Source organism: Mastigoproctus giganteus, chromosome 2, assembly GCF_048544385.1.
Source record: "Mastigoproctus giganteus isolate SK-2022 chromosome 2, ASM4854438v1, whole genome shotgun sequence".
In the NCBI taxonomy this organism is placed as follows: domain Eukaryota; kingdom Metazoa; phylum Arthropoda; class Arachnida; order Uropygi; family Thelyphonidae; genus Mastigoproctus; species Mastigoproctus giganteus.
This window is the reverse complement of record NC_143576.1, coordinates 51167139-51189068: the sequence shown is the minus strand read 5'-3', so window position 1 is coordinate 51189068 and position 21930 is coordinate 51167139. Positions and strand designations below refer to the sequence as shown.

The following is a 21930-nucleotide window of genomic DNA, read 5'->3' as shown; positions in this document are numbered from 1 at the left end:
AGCAGAAGACTACTATAGAGAATTATACAAGGAGCAGGGGAATGATGCCAGCAGTGGGGAAGATGGATTGCAAAGTAGCAACACAATACGGCATACCCAATATTCTTCCTGATGAGGTAGAACATGCATTGAAGAAAATGAAGAATCGGAAAGCCCCGGGGGAAGATGAAGTTACTGTAGAGTTGTTAAAATTGGGAGGAAGAGACATAACACAAAAACTGGCAAGGCTCTTCACAAAGTGCATTAGAAAAGGTGTGACGCCTAAGCAGTGGAATAATGCAATCATAGTTTTGCTGCATAAGAAAGGAGATAAATCAGAAATTGGAAATTATAGACCAATTAGCTTGTTATCCCACATCTACAAGTTGTTCACAAGGGTCATTACTAACAGATTAGAAAGAATACTTGATGAGAATCAACCGAAAGAGCACGCTGGCTTTAGGACAGGATTCTCAACTATGGATCACCTTCATGTAATATCACAGCTAATGGAGAAAGCAAATGAATATAAAACACCATTATGCCTGGCATTTGTGGATTTTGAAAAGGCATTTGACTCCATACAGCATAAGGCAATATTTCGGGCACTGGAAAGACAAGCCATTGATGCCCCATATATTATGATTTTGAAGAAAATATACGAGAGTGCTACATCCTTTATTAGACTAGACAAAGACAGTAGGAAATTTAAAATTGAGAAAGGAGTTCGACAAGGAGACACAATATCTCCGAAGCTGTTTACTGCTGCCCTTGAGGAAGCTTTCAGAAGATTAGACTGGTCGCAGAAAGGAGTCAATGTGAACGGAGAGTACCTAAACCATTTACGATTTGCAATGACATTGTGGTCATAAGCCATGATCCCAAAGAATTAGAGGAAAATCTTAATCAGTTATGCACAGCTAGTAAGGATTTTGGACTAAAGATGAATATGGCTAAAACAAAAGTAATGATGAACAAGTATGCCACAGAAAGGGAAATAATGATTGAAGGAGCAGTAATTGAAAAGGTGGAGTCATATACTTATCTGGGACAAGTTATTAGCTGTAATAATGATAAATGGCTGGAAGTCAAGAGAAGAATAAATTTTGGATGGATAGCATTCAGGAAATATAGTCACATACTGAAGAGCAATATTCCAGTTTGTCTGAAACGTAAAATAATGAACCAACGTATACTCCCCACCATGACTTATGGAAGTGAAACTTGGGCACTCTCCAAAAGAATGGAAGAGAAGCTGAGAACTACACAGCGAAGAATGGAACGAATCATATTGGGAATCAGACTGTTAGATAAGAAGAGAAACACATGGATTAGGCAAAAAACTCAAGTAAAGGACATTGTTATCAAAACTAAAGAACTAAAATGGTCTTGGGCAGGACACATAGCTCGAAGACATGATGACAGATGGACTAAGAAAATAACAGAATGGTATCCAAGAGGAGCTAGAAGAAAACCTGGAAGACAAAGGCGGAGATGGATAGATGAAATTCATGAGTTTGTGGGTAGTAAATGGATGTCCAGTGCTCAAAACAGAAGGAACTGGAAAGTTGCTGGAGAGGCATTCATCCTGCAGTGGATTGAAAATGGCTGATCATGATGATGATGATGACGATATATATGGCACAAAAAATCGCTAGGTCACTATCGTTTGGCACTCGGGGCCCTTGGCTTACGTAAGAAGTCCTGGAACATATCTTTTACGTGTCTGAGACATACTGTATTTTTGGATTAACTGGAAAATTGAGAGTCTACTGTGTATATATATTTTTTTCCCTATTATTTTCTTAATTTCTGCATTTCTTCTGTAGAAGAGAGCAAAATTTATCTTGGTTTCCCAAACTGTGTACTTCACTGATTTTCTTAATTTCAATACATACTAAAATGCCATTCATTTAATTGCCACAAATATGCTGAATTATCATACATCAAACTGTCACATATGGTGAGACATCAGGTGAAATCAAATCCATAGCTAAAATTAGGACGGCATCTTTGGATTCAGGCGAGGTCCTTGTGGACTAGAAATGTGCGAATGTATCTCCAATCAAAAGGTTACAAGAGTAATTACAGACCTGTTAGCTTAACTTCTGTTCCAACAAAAATAATGGAGTCACCGATTAAAGTAATGCTGGACCACTTAGAGAGGAGTGCAGTATAACTGCACTCCCCTCTAGGTGGTCCAGCATTAAAGCAGTCGTAGCATGGATTTGTTAAGGGATGCCCTTGTCTGATTGAATTTGTTTGGATACTCTGATGTAGTAAGAAAGGGAACTGGTTGCAAAAAATAATTATGATATTATACTTGGATTTCAGGCAAGCTTTTGAAACTGTTGCACATAAAATATTGCTGTACAATTTTGGAATACTGCAGCATGGAGGGCAAGTTACTGCTATGAATAAAGGACTAGTTGAGTGAGGGAAGACAGAGTGGTTATCAATGGGCACTGCTCTTCGTAGTGGAGCCCTACACGGTTTGGTGCTAGCACCCATTTTTCTTTTCTGTATTTTTTAGTGATATTTAAGAGGGTTTATCAGGTTTAATGTCTAAGTTGACAGATGATACAAAGGGTGGTCAGTTGCATTATGACAGTAATCAAGGTATGCTACTGCAACGAGGTAGTGGTTTTATGACACAAAAGCTGCTTTAGCTATATTGCTCATGTTCAAGTTTTGTTAATACCAGTTATGTTGTTACCGATGTTGGCATATTGTTACCGATGTTGGCATTAGATGGGTTATGTAAGATTTATTAAACTGAGGAAGGTAAAGAGTTCATTTATATCTGATTGGTCTCACATAATAAGTTGAAGGGTAAATGGTTCAGTCACAAGTGATTTGGAACTGATTGGTATGCAATTTGGTAACATGGACATTCTATGTTAATATTTGTAGAAGGATAAGAGAAATTTACCTCAATATTGAGCACTATAGCTCTGTTATTACTATCAAACTCTATGTTAATGGTGAAGTGCTTTACCGTTAGTATGGTCAGACACTGAGGACATTGTGGAGGGATTACCTTTCATTAGGTGATAAGAATGTGTTAAATGTGTGTGTCCAATGCGAAGCCAGGCAAGGATGACCTCTTCGTGTCTGCTTTACCGAAAACTTGATTTCCAGGATTTGGTTGCTGTTTGATTTGGTATAATTTGTTGTTTGCTTGTTTGAAATTTCCTGGTTTGCATCCATATATCATCGGGGGCTTTTTGAATGGCACTGGTAAAGTCATTGTGTGGAATTTTATGCATGTGAGAATTTTCATTTGACGGGTGTTTTGCAACTTGATTCACACGTTCATTGCCCAGTATTCCAGAATGTCCAGGAATCCAAGTTAATCTAACTCTTTGTTTCTTTGTCCTGAGATGTGATAAGCATGAAATAATTTTTCTTAGATATGGATGAGATGAATGATCTTCTAGCTATAAAGCATATACTGTGCTTAATGAGTCTGTAAAAATTATACTTTTTACGAGGGAAGTTTTTTTTTTTTATGTGCTCTAGTGCGAGATTATTGAAAAATTCAGTGTTATATGTACTGCATTATTTTGGAAGAGATTGAGAAATCATGCTGTTTGGCAGAACCATTGCACCACCAATGCATGTTTCAATTTTGGAGCCATCAGTGTACAGGTTAGAGAAATCAGAGAATTGCATTACACAACAAGATTGTAGCTATTTCATATGATGATTTGGGATGGTGTTTTGTTTACATTTTGTGAGGTCCATGTCTTAGTTGACTGAACTGATTTCCCATGGTGAACTGATGTGGGGGTATCTCGGTAGATTTTCATTTTATCCACACTTAAGCTTCTTTGTGAAAGTAATTCTTTTAGTCGGATACCTGCCAGTTTGTATGTGCTAGGTTTGTTCATGTAATAGGTTTCCCATTTTGGAGTATACAGATATTGCCATGTTGAAGGCTTTGAATTTTTGCAGCGTAGTTCAACAGAAGAACTTCTCTATGAAAACTGAGTGGGAGTTTGTGTATCTCTGTGTATAAACTGCACACAGGTGAGGTTTGAACTGCTCCGAAAACAACACGTAATGCACCATGATGAATTGTATCTAACCAATTTAACACTTTTCCTAGCTTAGGAGTAGATGGGAGAATTGTCATCTAATCTAGATCTTATCGTTACATGATAAATGTGAAAATGTGAATAACAATCGGCTCCCCACATCATGGTAGATATTCCTTGGAGAATGTTTAATTTATGTTCTAGGAAATTTAATTTGTCATCCACAATCCTAGAAATCAGATACTATGTTTGAGTTGGATTTGTTAATTGCTAATTCTGGATCAGGATGCAACCTTCGTTTTCTGCATAAGTGTTTTGCCACTGTCTTTTGTACTTTGTTTATAGCACATTGGAGCTGTCTCTCAATTGCCCATATATTCTGTGAGTGACATTAAATAGTGAGGTAGTCAGCATATAGATATGTTTCTAGTGTGAAAAAGGTTGCACCAAGGACTGAACCTTGGGGTACCCCCATTTTTGATTGTATATTTGAGAAAGAATATGATGATAGCAGACTTGGAAAGCACTTTTATACATGAAGTTCTGGAGAAACTTTGGATAATGGCCTCGCAGTGCTAGTTTGTACAATTTGTGTAGGATCCCATATTTCCAAGTGGTAACAATAGCTTTTGTCATTATATCTATTGTTGATCTGTTTTTCCAAAACCATACTGGCTCAGGCTAAGGAGAGTGTGCAAGTCAAGAAACCATGTTAACCATTCATTCCCCATTTTTTCAAAACTTTTACCAAGACAGCTAGTGAGAGGCAATAGGGTGGATAATTATTTGGATTCGAGTGGTCCTTCCCCGGTTTTGGAAAAGCCAGCACAAATGAATGCTGCCAAGAATCTGGATACGTGTCCTCAAGGTATATCTTATTATAAAGCAGCAAGAGCATGCCTAAGGAATTTTTGGTAAAATGTTTAATCATTTGGTAGTGGATTCCATCTGGACCTGCTGTACTTTGATTTGATTTGGCTAAGGCTTTTTTTGGTTGAATGAAATCTCATGAGTTTGTGTGGAAATTAATTTTCTATTTTTCGATTTGAGCTTTATATTTTTGAAAGACTAGTCTATATGATGATATAGCTGACAATTACTCAAAGGTAGGTTTGCAATTTTTTCTTGTTCAGTTATGTCAAGACCATTCCAGCTCATTGGTTTACTGACTGTTGAATATTTGCAAGATTTGTCTAATTTTATTACATACTTCTAGATATTTCTATTATTAGATAATTCTAGTGTATGTATTTCTATTAATTTTGCTAGCAAGAGATATCCAGGACTCTTTCTTATAGAAATCTTATAGTTTGCTCATCTAAAGAAGGAGCAAACTGGTACTTTTTCCAGTTTGCTTTGCAAAATTTCCATTTTTTTTCCTCTTGTAGATTGTGATATGTCTTTTGTTAGTAGTTGACAAACAACTCAATAATGGTCACTGTTACAGGGATCATTTGAAACAGACCAGTTAAGACTAGGAAAAAAAAGCATGGGAACAGATGGCGAGATCAGCTGCAGAAGTAGGTAAATGGACATGGGTGTGAGTACCTATGTTTAAGTGTGTTAAGTTCCTACTATCTAGACATTTTTCCAATTATCTGCTCTTTTTTGTCTATACGAAGAGAACCCCAAATGGTATGATGCCCATTGAGGTCCCCCATCAAAGAGAATGGAGAGCGTAACTGGTTAACTAAATCCTTGAAGTCTTTCAATGTATATGTATGGTTAGATGGAACAATGATAAAGGTAGTTCCAATCATGATGCACATACCACAACTGCTTCAAGGGATGTTTGCAGCTAAACATGCTGGATGGAATATTAGAGTCGACCAAAACGGAGACTCCTCCGTGAGTGGTTGTTGAGGTTTTATGGTTTTGCCTATATATATATTAAATGTAATATAAAATCAAAGTTTCAGTTCATGGATAAAAATAAATAAGCAAGGTATGACAAATGCACCAAAATGCACACAGCAGCAGTAAACGATGCAAAAATATATATTAGTATGTAAGAATAGATAAGTCTGATAAAATTTGTATAATAGAGGTGAAAAATATACAAAGTGCCAAGTAGTAGAAGGGTAAGGATAGTTTCTCTAAAATTGCTTTTCTTTGAGAAATATCAGGAACTGAAAGTTGTATTTCTTTATCAAACATTCCCGATTTCCTAAGGGCTTGATTCGGACTACAGTATTTATTTTATTAGTTGCAGCAATTATGCGGATATTTTGATTATCCCGTACATTTTCGATTAAATTACGAAGCTGCTGGATGGCAATTTTGGGAATATTTTCAGTGCATAAGCTATCAAAAGCATCTATAAAAAGAATACATCCTCCTTCAACGGAAAGAAACTCTATAGATTGAAATGCATCATGAAGAAGCATGCGACTTCCGTCGACATGTGAGATAGCTAGATCTGAGCCTCTGGTAGGCAATAAAAAAAGATTGCATTTGTGTGCAATTTCATACACCAAATCCGGCTTGCCCACGCCAGGCGGTCCAATAATTAAAATACTTTGAGGAAGCCAATTAACTGAAAATGGTGAAGTTTTCTCACATAAAACGGGATCGATAAGCCAGTTCTTCAAAAGCAACTTTTCAGCATTTTCCTTCCTTCTAGTCTAAAATATCTTTTGCAGTAAAGTTGCTGGTAACATGGCTGGCTGACTACATTATTAATTTCGATTGTAATACCATTACTACGACCATGTCTCTCATCATTCCATTTCAAAACAGTCAGAGACGTTCCATTTTTTGTTTTTATACTTCTTACACATAACGTCAAAATGTTCCACTCGTTTCTCTGTTCAATGCTTACTGAAATATTTACACGGAAGTCGTAACCCTGAAGAAGAGTAGTGACAATTGGCTTAAGCTGTTCTTGATTATGTTTGCAATACATAACATTTTCAACTTTTGCGATTACAACATCAACTTCGACAATAATATCCTCAGCATTCAAACTTGACTTACTAGCCTCCATTATTTGCACCTTACTAACGAACGAGTAGAAAAAAAAATAATAATGAATAAGTATAGTAGGTTTGTAAAGGGCAAAAGAATGTTAACATCCTCTAAAAGTTATGATGAATTATGGGATGAATTACAAAGCCAGTTAAAGGTGAGGGAGCTGTAAATTAAAATGATTAATACCAAATGATTAAACAAAATAAAGTAAAATAAAAGGTGGTAGAGCTGTCATCAGATACAGGTGGGCAAATTTAGTTATAAGTCGAAAACAGGGATAGCAAAATTTCAAAATCTGATGTCAGCTGAAGTAAATATTGATACATGGTCAGGTATATCATCAGGGGACGACACCTGGCCATGTATCAAGAACTGCATTTTTGTCTTGTCCATAACAGTGGAAGAGAGGTGAAATAACGCCAAAAATGCAAAAAGAATAACATTAGAACATTGTCTTACAGTATGGACAAGGAAGTCCCAATGCAGTGTCAATGACATGAAAATTATTAAGGTAAAAACAAGGATAAAGCAAAAATAAAATATAATTAAGTGTTTTCAGAGTGGGAAAAAAGGTTTTTGAATTACATGTAGATTTTTAAGTAAATTTGAAAAAATATATTGTTGTTGGAATTTTGTGGAAATTAGAGGAATTAAAATTATTTAGAACAGGGATATGGTATAGGGTGAAGTATTCAATTTAATACCTCACCCTATACCATTATAGATAGTCCTTGGCTCTGTGTATTTTTCACCTCCATCTATGCAAATAAATTTTATCAGACTTATCTATTCTTACATACTTATTTATATATATATATATAAAATTGTAGTGCCTGATTGAAATGCGTAAGTGTGGAGGTAGGTTTGTTTGTTGTAAACAAGCACTTGCAGAATTGAGATGAAAATCAGATCTTTGATATCGTTAAGGTTACTTCGAAGCACATGACAATCCACTGAAGAAGTGTACACATTATTTGGACTTGATTATTGATTCAGATGATTAACAATGGGCTGCCTGTTTGAACTGATTTGTTTTGATTTTTTTTTTTTTTTTTTTTATAGGGGAAACTTGGCTGGCCACCGCTGTCCATATCATCATTTGCATAAAGTTCTGGGTTCACCTTCTTGCTCATTTTCATTGATTGCCATAGCACCAATATTTTTCTGTTTTTTGTCTACAGGATTGGCAATATTTGCACTGCTTGTTGGATCATCAGCTTCTGGTTAAATTATAATGGACATATTAAACGCCTGGTCAACTTTTGGTTTTGTTTATAAGAGGAGAGTACATGCTGAGTCCACTATTGAGATGTTAGGGGGACTGAGAAGTTAGTTTATATTGCAGTCGATTTTATTTTCTGTACTGACATTGCTGCTACTTATGATCTGACTGCTGGGAGTAATGGTATCTGCCTTTTGGTTTCTAAGTATGTGACCTTATGTTCAGTTTTATATTTCTGAATTTGCTTCTCTCTCTTTTCCATATACTACAGTCTATGGAATAGGCAGTGTAGTCTCCTTTGCAGTTAGAGCAATTAGCATTAACATTAGTAGAGGCATACAATGCAAGAAAGCAAGCTTATGCAGCATCAGCCAAAAAAAAAAAAAAAAACCCCTCCCGTTTCATCCCTCCATTTGTTTCAAATGCCTGTCCAGCTTGGCCTTAAATTTATATAGGCTATTAGCTTCCACAACAAAAGATGGAAGCTTGCTCCACCAATCAACTACCCACTGGCTAAAGGCAAATTTCCGTACATCTATTCTACAACTATCTTCTTTAATCTGAAACTGTGCCCCCTCAGGTTCTTAGTCTGAGCAAGATGAAGAATGCCATCAGCATTCAGCTTGCTTAATCCATTCAAGGCCTTATACACCTTAATCAGATCACCTCGCAGGTGCCTACTCTTCAAGCGCTGCAAGTTCCAGAACTTAAGATTTTCTTGGTAAGAACACCCCCTTTGTACGCCTCACCAATCTTGTTGCCCTTCTTTGTACTCATCAACTCTACATCCTTCCTAAAATGAGGCTTCCAGACCTGTACACAGTACTCTAGGTGTAGCCTCACCGTTGCCTTGTATAATGGGATTATCACCTCCCTGTCCCTGCTAGCAAAATTCCTATATATCATTGACAAGACTCCATGACCTGCCCTGCTCAGTGAACTTCATATTTGGCTGCACAATTACCCCCAGGTCTTTTTCACTTTCCACTTCCCTGAGTGTAGTACCATCCAGTTGGTATGTTTCTCTTCGGTTATTGTTACACATATGCAGTACTTTGCATTTGTCAATGTAAACTCCAGTTGCCACTTCTCAGCCCATTTTCCCAACTTATCTAGATCCAGTTGGAGTAGCATACTGTCATTACTAACGTTTACAACCCTGCCAACCTTTGTATCATGTGAAACTTGGACAATAAACCTGATATACCTTCATCAATATCATTGATAAATATGTAAAACAAAAATGGGCCCAACACTGAACCCTGGGGAACTCCACTAATAACATTTGTCCACGAAGAGCAGTGTGCACTGATTACCACTCTCTGTCGTCTCCCATACAACCATCCCTTTATCCATTGCAGCAACTTTCCCTTAACGCCATACCTCTCCAATCTGTACAGCAGTCTTCCATGTGCATCAGTATCAAAAGCTTAGCTGAAATCCAAGTATATGATATCAAAATTATTTTTGGCATTCAGTTCTTTTGTGACCACATCATAGTATTGAATCAAATTGGTCAGACAAGACTTCTCTTTAACAAACCCATGCTGTGTCTTAACTATTACTGCAGGCTTGTCTAGATGATCCGGCAATGCTTCTTTAACCAGTGATTCCATTATTTTCCTGGAACTCAAGTTAAACCAACAGGTCTATAGTTACTTGTGTCACCTTTTGAATGCACTTTGTGAATTGGTGATATATTTGCACACCTCCAGTCCAGGGGACCTCCCCTGAGTCCAAGGAAGCTCTCATAATTATGCTAAGGGTTTGCTTACTTCCTTTGCTGCCTCCTTTAATATAACTGCATAGATCCCATCCACCCCAGGTGCCTTCCTTATGTTTAACTTCAACAATTTCTCCTCCACTTTGCTCTCAGTTATTACAAAATCACTTAGCTCCCTGTTAGCCTTTGATAAACATTTGGCACTCCCCTGATTGAATAACTCCTCATGTGTGAATGTAGATGCAAAATACTCATTCAGTTTATCAGCTACCTGAGCATGATCATCAATAGTCAACCCATCTATGTTAAGTGGCCCAATCTGATTCATCCCTTTCCTTTTAGAGTTTACACAAGTAAAGAATTCCTTGCTGTTTTTCTTTGCATGCTTTGCCAAAGATTTCTCATAATCTGCCTTCACCTGCCTAACCTCCTTTGTGACTTGATTACAGACTAGTTTATACCTGCCATAGGCTTCTGTGTTGCCTTTATATGCATCCCATACATTATTCTTCTCTGTCACAAGCCTCATTAATTCATCTGACATCCACTTAGGCCTAAACCTTGAACAGTATTTCTTAGTTGGAATAAAAAGTCTAGTAGCCTCCAAAATTAAGTCCCTGAAGGCTTCCCATTTAGAATTCATTGTTGGTAACATCATCAGTTGATCCCACTGTACAGAATTTAGAAACTGTCTGGGAACTCTGTAGTCACCTTTACGAAAGCAATAGCCCTTTCCTTTAGCCTTGCTGGTAGTTACATCTTTAAATAATTCCCACATCAATATTGTGATCATGTCGCCCAGTGGTTCCTTTATCTGCAGATTCTTAATGCATGAAGAACCACTACTGATAATCAGATCAAGCGTATTACTCCCTCTGGCTGCCTCTCAGACATGTTGCTGTAGAAAACAATCATCCAATAAATCCACAAAAGTCTTGCTAGTGTGCGAGTGATCAACTCACAAGTTCCAGACATTCTGATTTACCTGCCCACTCCATTTCTCTGCACAACTGCTCATTATACTCATTAAGCCTATAACACACCTACTCTCATTTTTCCTTTCCCAGTGCTTATTTCACACCAAACAGACTCAACTCTGCATTGTCCACCACCATCAATTGGATGCACTTCCTTAGATTTTTATGTGTTTCATAACTAACAACATAACCCCTCCTCCCTTCCTATCCTCGCTATACACATTGTACTCCCAAAATTCCAACTCTGCACTGCCTATATCTGTGTGACACCACGTCTCTGATATCCCAACAATATCTTCCTTTGATGTCTTGACTAGCACTTCAAGCTCATCAAATTTATTAACTATACTCCTAGCATTGGTGTACATGCAAGTATACATGCACATGTTCCTAGCCACCCTAACACAGCCCATGTATTTACTTGTTCCAGTATGACTCCCAGCAGTCCTGGAAATCTCCATTACCTTGCTTTCCAGTCTGCTGCCCATTCTAATAGAAGCAGTGCATGAATCACATTTGCCTCTGCCTGTGGCCACTGTTAACCTTTTAGTCTGTGTAATCCCCCCAAGCCATCAGTTTTCCGACCCACTTAACACTTCCTCGATAGCATCAGCAAATATTTTTGCACCCTTTCTATTTAAGTGTATCCCATCCCTGTAGAAGCAGCTCTCCAATGAAGTGGCTGTGTATTGCATTCTTATATCTCTTGGTAAGAGGAGCCCTTCTTTCCCACAATCCTGCTGTCCACCTCTGTACACGTTGAAGCAAATCTACATCCTTCCTAAAATGAGGCCTCCAGACCTGTATGCAGTACTCAAGGCGTAGCCTGACCATTGCCTTATACAGAGAGACAATCACATCCTTTTCCCTGCTAGCAAAATTCCTGTATATCATTGACAAAACCCCATGACCTGCCCTGGCAGCCTGTCTGCATTGCTCATAAAACTTCATATCTGACTGCACAATTACACCCGGGTCTTTTCATTTTCTACCACCTTAAGTGTAGTACCACACAGTTGATACATTTCTCGGGGATTACTTCTACCCATATGCAGTAATTTGCATTTGTCAAGGTTAAAATTCAGTTGCCACATCTCAGCCTATCTGCCCAAATTTTCTAGATCCTGTTGCAGTAGCACACTGCCATTACTGTCATTGAAACCCTGCAAACCTTTGTATCATCTGCAAACGTCTACACTAAGCCTGATATACCTTCATCAATATCATTGATAAATATACAAAACAAGAGTGGACCCAACACCAAACCCTGTGCGACTCCACTAATAACATTTGTACACGAAGAGCAGCGCCCATTGATTACCACTCTTTGTCTTCTCCCACTCAACCATCCTTTTATCCATTGTAGCAACTTACCCTTAATACCATTCTGCTCCAATTTGTACAGTAGTCTTCCATGCGCAACAGTGTCAAAAGCTTTTCTGAAATCCAAGTATATGATATCAAAATTATTTTTTGCATCCAGTTCCTTTGTAACGAAATCATAATATCCAATCCAATTTGTCAGACAAGACTTTTCCTTAACAAACCCATGTTGTGTCTGAATTATTGCTGCAGTCTTGTCTAGATGACCTGCAATGCATCTTTAATCAGTGACTCTATTATTTTACCTGGAACAGAAGTTAAACTAACTGGTCTGTAATTACTCGTATCACCCTTCAACACCCCCCCCCTTTGTGAATTGGGGATAACTTTGTACATCTCCAGTCTGTGGTGACCTCCCCTGCTTAGTTGCTTTGCCACTTTTTTTTTTGTTAGTTGTTGGTGCATCGGCTTCTGTGATCATATTGCACCTCCCAAGGTTTTCGCATTTTCTACTCTGATCCAAGCCCGAGGTGGGTTTCGAACCCACAACCTTTGGGTTGCCAGGCAGGCACCCCACCTGACTAGCCCAGTCGGCTTGCTTTGCCACCTCCTTTAATATAATTGGATAGATCCCATCCACCCCAGGTGCCTTTTTTTATGTTTAACTTCAACAATTTCTCCTCCACTTTGCTCTCAGTTATTACAAAATCATTAAGCACCCTGCTACAATTTGATAACCTTCTATCAGTTTCAATCCTAAATAACTCATGTGTGTGAATGTAGATGCGAAATGCTCATTCAGTTTGTTTGCTATCTGTGCAGGATCATCAACAGTCGAACCATCGATATCAAGTGGACCAATCAGATTAATCCTCTTCCTTTTAGAGTTTATATAAATAAAGAAATCCTTGCTGTTTTTCTTAGCAATCCTTTTCTAAAGATTTTTCATAATCTGCCTTCGCCTGCCTAACCTCCTTTGTGACTTGATTACAGACTATTATATCTGCCATAGGCTTCTGTGTCACCTGATAATTTATATGCATCCCAAGCATTTTTCTTAATAATAATAGGAAAATGAATGTTACTTTCCTTCCAGATCTATTAAAGTACTTTCTTTTGGATTATATATTCCACTTTTAGTAATGCTTTAAATATAGAAATGATTCAGGGTTTCCAGAAAGAGCAAAAATTCACAGACAAAATCACTTGATCACAATAACTTTTTTTTTTTTTTTTTTAAATAAAAACCCCAAACATGAAAGGTATTAGAAACCTATAACACTTAGTACTGTTTGTGGGTTGAGAAGAGGAAAGAAGGTACTTGTTGACATTAGACTTCAATAAATATTTGAAGATTGTAATTTTCAAGAAGTTGGTTCTGTGAATTGAAGCAACATGGTAAAAGGAAGCTGACTAGTTGCAGCACATGTTCTAATTGGTTTGGAAGGGGGGGTGCAATCATAGAAGCCAATTCAGAGGAACAGTGCCCATAGAAAAGCCAATGAGCAGATACACAAAGTCTACGAGACAAGGAGTGGAGAGATTTTGTAAATCAAAGTCATTAATTAACCTGAGTGCCGTCTTTTGAGGGGAGTCTAGATGTCTGGCACAGACTATGGAAGTACCAGTTATGGGAACAATATTTCATGATAGGGTGAATTTGAGATTTATACAGGGTGAGTAGGTGTTTCGAACAAAAATAACACTGACAGCGACAGAGAAAACACAATTTTTAGATATAGAGAAACAATATTTGTGATTGATATGCTTAGAAGTCAGGGTAATCCCTAATTGAAAAAAAATTTAATCGTGTCTATAAATCTGAGTGTCATACAAGATGAGTATAGGAGCAGAAGAATCCTTTTGCTGAGATATAACAAGGCTGAGTTTTAGGAGTACTGAAATTAACTAAGGTTTCTTTGCCTCCACTGAAGATCTAGAGATGGAGATCAGCATTTAAGGTTTGTTGTTGTTTGTTGATTTATTGTGCTATTAAGGCCATGCACCTATTACAATATTAGTTGGTACAGGCTTGATATACTAAACATGTGCATTCAAATCAGATGATATTTGTTTATCGTTCTCAGGAAGGTAAAGAGATCGTTTATATCTGGTCAGTCTCTGAGAATTTGCTGTAAAGTCAGTTGATTAGAAGAATGTAGATGTGAAGAGAAAGCTATTTGTCGTTCTTTCAAGTATAATGGGCATTCAAGGATAAGGTGTTTTACTGTGAGTTGAAATTGTCAGTTGCTGCATAGTGGAGTATCCTCCAGTGAGAGTAGGTAACTATGAGTTAGGTCCATATGTCCAATCTGCAATCTAGAAAGTACAACTTCTTCCTTCCTATTCCCTCTTTGGCTTGATGGCCACTGCTTGTGATTATTTTTAGTTTGGTAGAATTTATTGTTTTGGTTCTCCTGCCAAAAGCCTATAGCCTATTAACAGTCAGATTAAGTTCTTTTAAAAGGTGTTTTATTCACATAACTAAAGGTTGGTTAGCAGAAGGGTGGTTTTGGCACGATATTGTTTGTTTGTTTTTTTTTTTTTTTTTTAAGGAGCATTACCAACTAAGGCCATATTGCTCCGGGGATATGCGGTGGTCATTCCCTGACCTTTCTGCACCCTCCGTATTTGGTGGTCACGGGCTCAAACCTCGGTCTAATCAAGAAGCATGTGTTACGCACTGCTGCTTTTACCCACCTGGCTACGGAGGCACCTGATATTCTGTGAATAGTGAAAAGTATCTGCTAGTTTGGGCAGGGATCTAATTTTATATGTATAGCGTAATATAAGTTGTTGTCTTCTGAGAGAGAGAGAGAGAGAGAGAGAGAGAGAGAGAGAGAGAGAGAGAGAGAGAGAGAGAGGGGGGGTCCATGCTGTTTGGCCTATAGCCTATGTATTGATTGGAGACGTGAGATATGCTCCTCCGACTTAAGCCAGTGAAGGACACTAGGTCTTAGTGAGCTTATACACTAGTGCTCCGTCCACAGTCAAACTTCAATCTCATTAAATCTCTATATAATCATAACAAGATAAGGCAATCAGCTGCTCACTTAGCATCCGCCAAAAAAACCTAAAAAATTTCCCATTTCACCCATCCATTCACTCCAAATGTTTGTCTAGTTCAGCCTTGAATTTATTTAAGCTGTCCACTGCTACAACTATAGATGGAAGTTTGTTCCAGAAATCAATCACTCACTGGCTAAAGGCATATTTCCGCACATCTATTCTACAATTGTCTTTCCTCAATTTGAATTTATGTCCCTTTATGTGATTAATCTGGGCAAGAGGAAAAATCCCATCAGCAGTGAGCTTGCTCGAGCAGGTAGTAATATTATGCAAGAATAAAATGCATACTTTAATAAAAATCTGCTTCTCAAGATTTTCATCATCATTAACCTTCTAAGTAGTTTTAGATATAATTTAGAGCTAACGCCTCAGGTTATGTAAGTAACTAATGTACAAGTTAGTGTAATTGCATCATTTCAGTACATAGCCAACTACTTAAATAGTTATAAATTGGCATCATTAAGTATTATCCAACAATATACTAAATAAATCAAATATTTAAAAGCAATAATCACTGTAATCCAATCCGCTTAACTGAGGAGCCCTGACGAAGCATGTCCGCTCACCTCGAATGCCATCAATAGCCTTCAAGTTGCCATGATATTGCACTACATCAAATAAGTAACAGTTCACCCTAGGAGAAGACTATTATTACTTATTCTCAGCGGATGCCATCACCCATATGGCCCCATCTTGGAGCTTATTGGCTCCTCATCAGTTGGTGGGCACCTTGTGTTGAAATAATGACAACCCAGTTGTGAAGTATAAATCCACGAAATGAGAGATGCCTGATGGTGTGGAGTAATTTATCCTCTGAGAATAAGTAACAATAGTCTTCTCCTATGGTGAAGTGTTGTTGATTCGAGGTAGTGCAATATCATGACAATTCGTGAAGGTATTCACAATATGAGATATACTTAATGATGCAATTGCATTAATTTTCAAAAATTTAAATGCTTTTACAATTGCGATAAGATTTCGCAATAATATTGTGCAAAAATAAAAGCAGAATATTATGCAAGACAGTGGGTAGTAATATTATGCAAGATTTTGATCAACATCAACTTCCTAAGTAGCATAAGTATGTAAGTTTCGATCAAACCATTCAAAAATTTAAACGGTTTTACTCTAGTGCCGCCATAGATGTTTTCACATAAAATGAAACATCTTTCGTGCATACAGGGTACACACATGGTTTTTTTTATAAGTGTCGTTGACATTCTAAGGTCTGTAAAATAAAGTAAAAAATAGAGAAAAAAAATTTTAAATTACCTATATGTATTCACAATATGAGATATACTTAATGATGCCAATTTATAACTACTTAAGTAGTAGGCTACGTACAGAAATGATGATTGCACCATTTCAGTTAATTCTCTATGTAACCAGAGGCTTTAGCCCTAAACTAGACCCTAACTTACAAGACACTCCATGGCAGACACTACATTAACCACCCATAGCTATAATGGCTTCCAATCCATCTATAGCTCATGAGCCAGGATGCTCTTCCCCATGACTGATGGATTCATGCTTGCCATCCAAGACCAGATAATCAACACCAGAAAGTAGAGAAAATATGTTGCCAGGAATCCAAAGTGACAGATGACACACAGGACAATTCTGCACAACGAACTGAACATAATCCTCATCAACAAAGCGTAAAACAACATATATCTGATCGACATAGTGCTACCCAACACTAGAAGCTACCAGAAAACCCCACAAGGAAAAGATTAGAAGATCAAAGAAATCCGACATAGGGAAGAGATAGCAACCATCCCAATCACCATGTCAACCATGAGTTTGGTGACAAAAATCCTACAGAAAAGCCTAGCAGCAATAGGTCAACCTCAGAACACTACGAAGTCCCAGTTCTAAACACCTGTAGGTCAGTCAGAGAATTTCTCAACCAACAGTAATAACAGGCAGATATAACAAACACCCTGTACACTTGGTACTAGTATCCGTCACGGGGTGGAAATCCTGGAGCGCTTCCATCAAGAAGAAATAATAACATAATAGTAATAATAATAAAAATTGTCATACCACATGGAAACAGATTATAAATTTTTTTATTCCCATTTGAGGGATTATCAAGAAGATCTATTAAAAACTGGAAAGTTTTTAATAGATTTCTTTCATTTGTAGGTTTTCAACACTCATTAGGGCTCATGGTGAAAATGAGCTTTGTCTCAAAATGAGCATCTAATTAGTAAGTTATCAGCTGTGGCATTTCTTAGTTAAATTCTTAATATATTTTTATTTAGTATGAGGGTTTTATTATTTTATCTTAATCATTAACATGGTAAATATGTAAAATCTTTTTTACAATTTATAAGGAATAATACATTAATAGGAATGACACAATGTATAAAACAAATACAAAGTACAGTTACTTTTGATTCATTTTACCTTTGTCCCACATTGAATGCAATGTCTATTTTTGTTCTGCATGCGAAGATCAGTTGTATTTGTGTGGCAAATACATGGGCACTGTTTACCACCATAACTGTCATCTGTTTCTGGAACTACAATTTCTTCAACACTATCTTCACTAGTAATTTCAGCATCTGTATCTGGAATTGTGACCTCTTCAAATTCTGTCATTAAGCTAGGAGATATTTTTAGACATAAATGCATGTAAAGCTATCAAAAATAAAGCATGTAAAGCTATCAAAAATTTTTTGAACTTTTACTTTCAGATTAAATAGTTCCCTAATTGAATAAAAGATAGATTTTAAAGAGTTACGTCTTCCTATAGTCCATTCAGTTATCTACAGCTTTAATAGATAAATATTTATCACATTAATTGTTTGTTTATCCTACATTCTAACTAATCTGAATAATCAGTTGTTGGTTTACCTTACTTTGGATATAATTGTTACTATTATCTATAATTCTAGATTAATAAAAATTTTTACGATAATTATGAATAATGTTTATATGTAAGAAACACCAGACTCATTTTATTCTGTTTGTGCATTATTTGTATTTAATCAATCTTCTTTATAAAGGTGCAAGAATATTTTCTGATGCATGGAATGATTAAATTTTAATTACCACATAGACCAAGATTTTTGCAGATCTGCCGAACGCTAAGTTTTCATTTATATTTATTCATTTTATTGACTTAATTGTTATACTAAATTATTTTCTATAAGCAGCTTTATAGTTCTAGTCAAGCTCCGTGATTTATTTTTGAATTTATATAGCAATTTTTAAAGTTAATACATAGTGTGTGTGTGTATATTTTAAGTTCGTAACTCGCTGCCACTGCTGTGCGATACGGAATAGCGTAAGGTTACTAGATAGCGAAAAATGTAGCACTATGTTAGAAATCTGTTAGATTAGTATAATATTATCAATTAATCAGTAAAATTTATTAATCTTATTAAAATTCATTATTAATTAAATTATACTTAATGGAATCATAACCCAGACTAGAGCAGCAAAGCAGTGTTCACAGAATAGCCAGAGTGCTGTGGCTCGCAGGAGAACCAAAGGGGGTGGCTAGCCAATGCATCACAGTCTAAAACAATGCATGAAATGTGAAATGTTTGAAGACCTCTCTAGAACAGGACATGATCAAGCCAAGGAGGTTGCCTTTGTGTGTCCTAGGTGCAGAGACTGTGAAGAAATTAGACATCATCTCAGCTTTCTGATGGGCATCTATGAGAGTTTGAGGTGTAGGGTAAATGCCCTTGAAGAAATTAATATGAGAGGCCCATCAAGTTCTCAGTTGCCCAACTCAATGCCAGAGCTCATTCCTATGCATCAGGCAACACAGTGGCAATCTCCAAGGCAGAATGCACTGGTCCCACAGGACCAAGTTATTGGCAGGGAAATGGGGAATATATTATGCAAAAAGGATAGGTGGAACAGGACCAAGGTATGCTCTGCTAGGGGCAAAGGTTGATGACGTTGTAGGGCAGATATTATCTGTTAAGGGCACAAAAGTTGATATTATTGTACACGTTGGTATCAATCAATTCGGCCCTGGTGAGATTGTGCAAGGCTCACGGGGTAGAATTTTTTCAGCGTGGTCTGTGCTTGCTAACAGGAGAGATTGCTTCTACTGATGGGATACACTTAAATAGAAAGGGTGCAAGAATATTTGCCGATGCTATCGAGGCAATGTTAGGTGGGTCAGAAAACTGCTCGATTGGGGAAATTCAGACTAAAAGGTAGCCGCAGGCAGAGGCGGAAGTGATTCTTGCACTGCTGCTCTAAAAGATTAACGGTAGACGCAAGCAGAGGAGAAAGTGTTTCCTGCACTGCTTCTATTGTAATAAGCAGGAATTTAGAGAGCAAGTTGCTGGGGACTTCAAAGGCTGCTGGGAGTCATCATGGAACAAGTAAATATGAGCTGTGTTAGGGTAACTAAGAGTAAGAACAAGTGCATGTAAAATAATACTAGAAGTATAGTAAATAAAATGGATGACTTTTTGCTGATCAAGACATCAAAGACATGATGTTACACAGATATATGCAGTGCACAATTGCAAATTGGGGAGTACAATGTGTACAGAAAGGACAGACAGGGTAGGAAGGGAGGAGGGGTTATGCTGTTAGCTAAGAAACACAAAATCTAAGGAAGTGCACCTAGTTGGCATGGGCGGACAGTGCAATGTTGAGTCTGTTTGGTGTGACATAAACACTGGGAAAGGGAAAATAAATGTAGGAGTGTGTTATAGGCCTAAAGACCCTGATGAGTACAATGAACGATTGTGCAGAGAAATAGAATGAGCCAGTAAATCAGAATGTCTTGTAATGGGGGACTTTAACTTTCCAGATATTGAAATGGAACTTGTGGATTGGTCACTTGCATGAAAGTAAGAATTTTGTGGATTTATTGGAGGATTATTTTTTTTTTAAAGCAACACGTTCAAGGGGCAACCAGAGAGAGTAATACCACTGATCTGATTATCTTTTTTTTTTTTTTTTTTTGGTTTGGTAGTTGTTGGAGCATCGGCTTCTGTGGCCATAGTGCACCTCCCAAGGTTTTTGCAGTACTTTGATCCATGCCCGAGGCGGGATTCGAACCCGCGACCATTGGGTTGCCAGGCAGGCACTTTACCCACCTGGCTAGCCCGGTCGGCTGATCTGATTATCAGCCGTGATTATTCATGCATTAATAATCTGCAGATAAAGGAACCACTAGGTGACAGTGATCACAGTGTACTGATGTGGGATTTACTTAAAGATGTACTACCATCAAGGGTAAAGGGAAAAGTTTTTGTTTTCGCAAATGTGACTACAGTGGTCTCCGACAGTTTTTAAATTCTATATAGTGAGATCAACTGATGATGAATTCTAAATGGGAAGCCTCCAAGGACTTAATCTTGGAGCCTACTAGGCTTTTTATACTTACTAAGAAATACTGTTCAAGGTTCAGTCCTAAATGAATGTTGGATGAATTAATGAGGCTCGAGGCAGAGAAGAAAAATGCATGGGATGGATATAAATAATCAGGCAACACAGAAGATTATGGCAGATATAAATTAGTATGTATTCAAGACATGTTAGGCAGATTATGAGAAATCTTTGGCAAAGGGTGCAAAGAAAAACAGCAAACACTTCTTTTCTTAAGTAAACTAGAAGGAAGGGGATGAATCAGATTGATCCATTTAACATAGATGGTTCGACAATTGATAATCTTGCTCAAGAAGCTGATAAACTGAATGAGTATTTTTCATCTACATTCACACGAGGAGTTAATCAAGTGGGGTATGCCAGAAGTTTATCAAACTCTAACAGGGAGATACGTGATTTTTTAATAACTGAAGGCAAAGTGGAGGAGAAATTGAAGTTGAACATAAAAAAGGCACATGGGGAAGATGGAATCAATCCATTTATAATGAAGGAGGAGCAACGGAAATAAGCAAACCCTTAGCCATAATTATGAGAGCATCCTTAGAGACAGGGGAGGTCCCCAAGGACTGGTGATGTGCAAATCTATCCGAAATTCACAAAGGGGGTTATAGGGTGACACAAATAATTATAGACCTGTTAATTTAACTTCTTTTCCGGGGAAAATAAAGGAGTCACTGGTTAAAGAGGTGATACAGGATCACCTCGACAAGACAGCAGTAATAGCTCAGACACAGCGTGGGTTTGTTAAGGGGAAGTCTTGTCTGACCAATTTGATTGGATACTATGATGTTCTCATGAAGGAACTGGATGCAAAAAATAATTTTAATATCATATACTTGGATTTCAGGAAAGCTTTTGATACCGTTGCGCATGGAAGACTGCTGTACAAATTGGAGCTGTATGGCATTAAGGGCAAGTTACAGCAATGGATAAAGGGATGGTTGAGTGGGAGATGGCAGACAGTGGTAATAAATGGACACTGCTCTACGTGGAGTAATGTTATTAGAGGAGTTACGTGGAGTAATGTTATTAGAGGAGTCCCCCAGGGTTCAGTGCTGGGCCCATTGTTGTTTTTTGTATTTATCAATGATATCGAAGAAGGTATATCAGGCTTAATGTCCAAGTTTGCAGATTATACAAAGGTTGGCAGGGTTGTTAATGACAGTAAAGACAAGTATGCTACTGCAACAGGATCTAGAAAAGTTAGGCAGATGGGCTGAGAAGTGGCAACTGAGTTTAACATTGACAAATGCA

General features: G+C 37.4%; 1 protein-coding gene across 1 annotated transcript in view; it reads right to left on the bottom strand.

Annotated features, from left to right (window-relative positions):
* Positions 1-21930, bottom strand: part of mute (gon-4 like protein muscle wasted) — a 1102179-nt gene that overhangs the window by 219246 nt on the left and 861003 nt on the right. The window contains exon 22 of the mRNA XM_090389940.1: positions 17716-17914. Coding sequence (XP_090246066.1) covers positions 17716-17914 — 199 coding nt within the window. The remainder of the gene's footprint in view (positions 1-17715; positions 17915-21930) is intronic.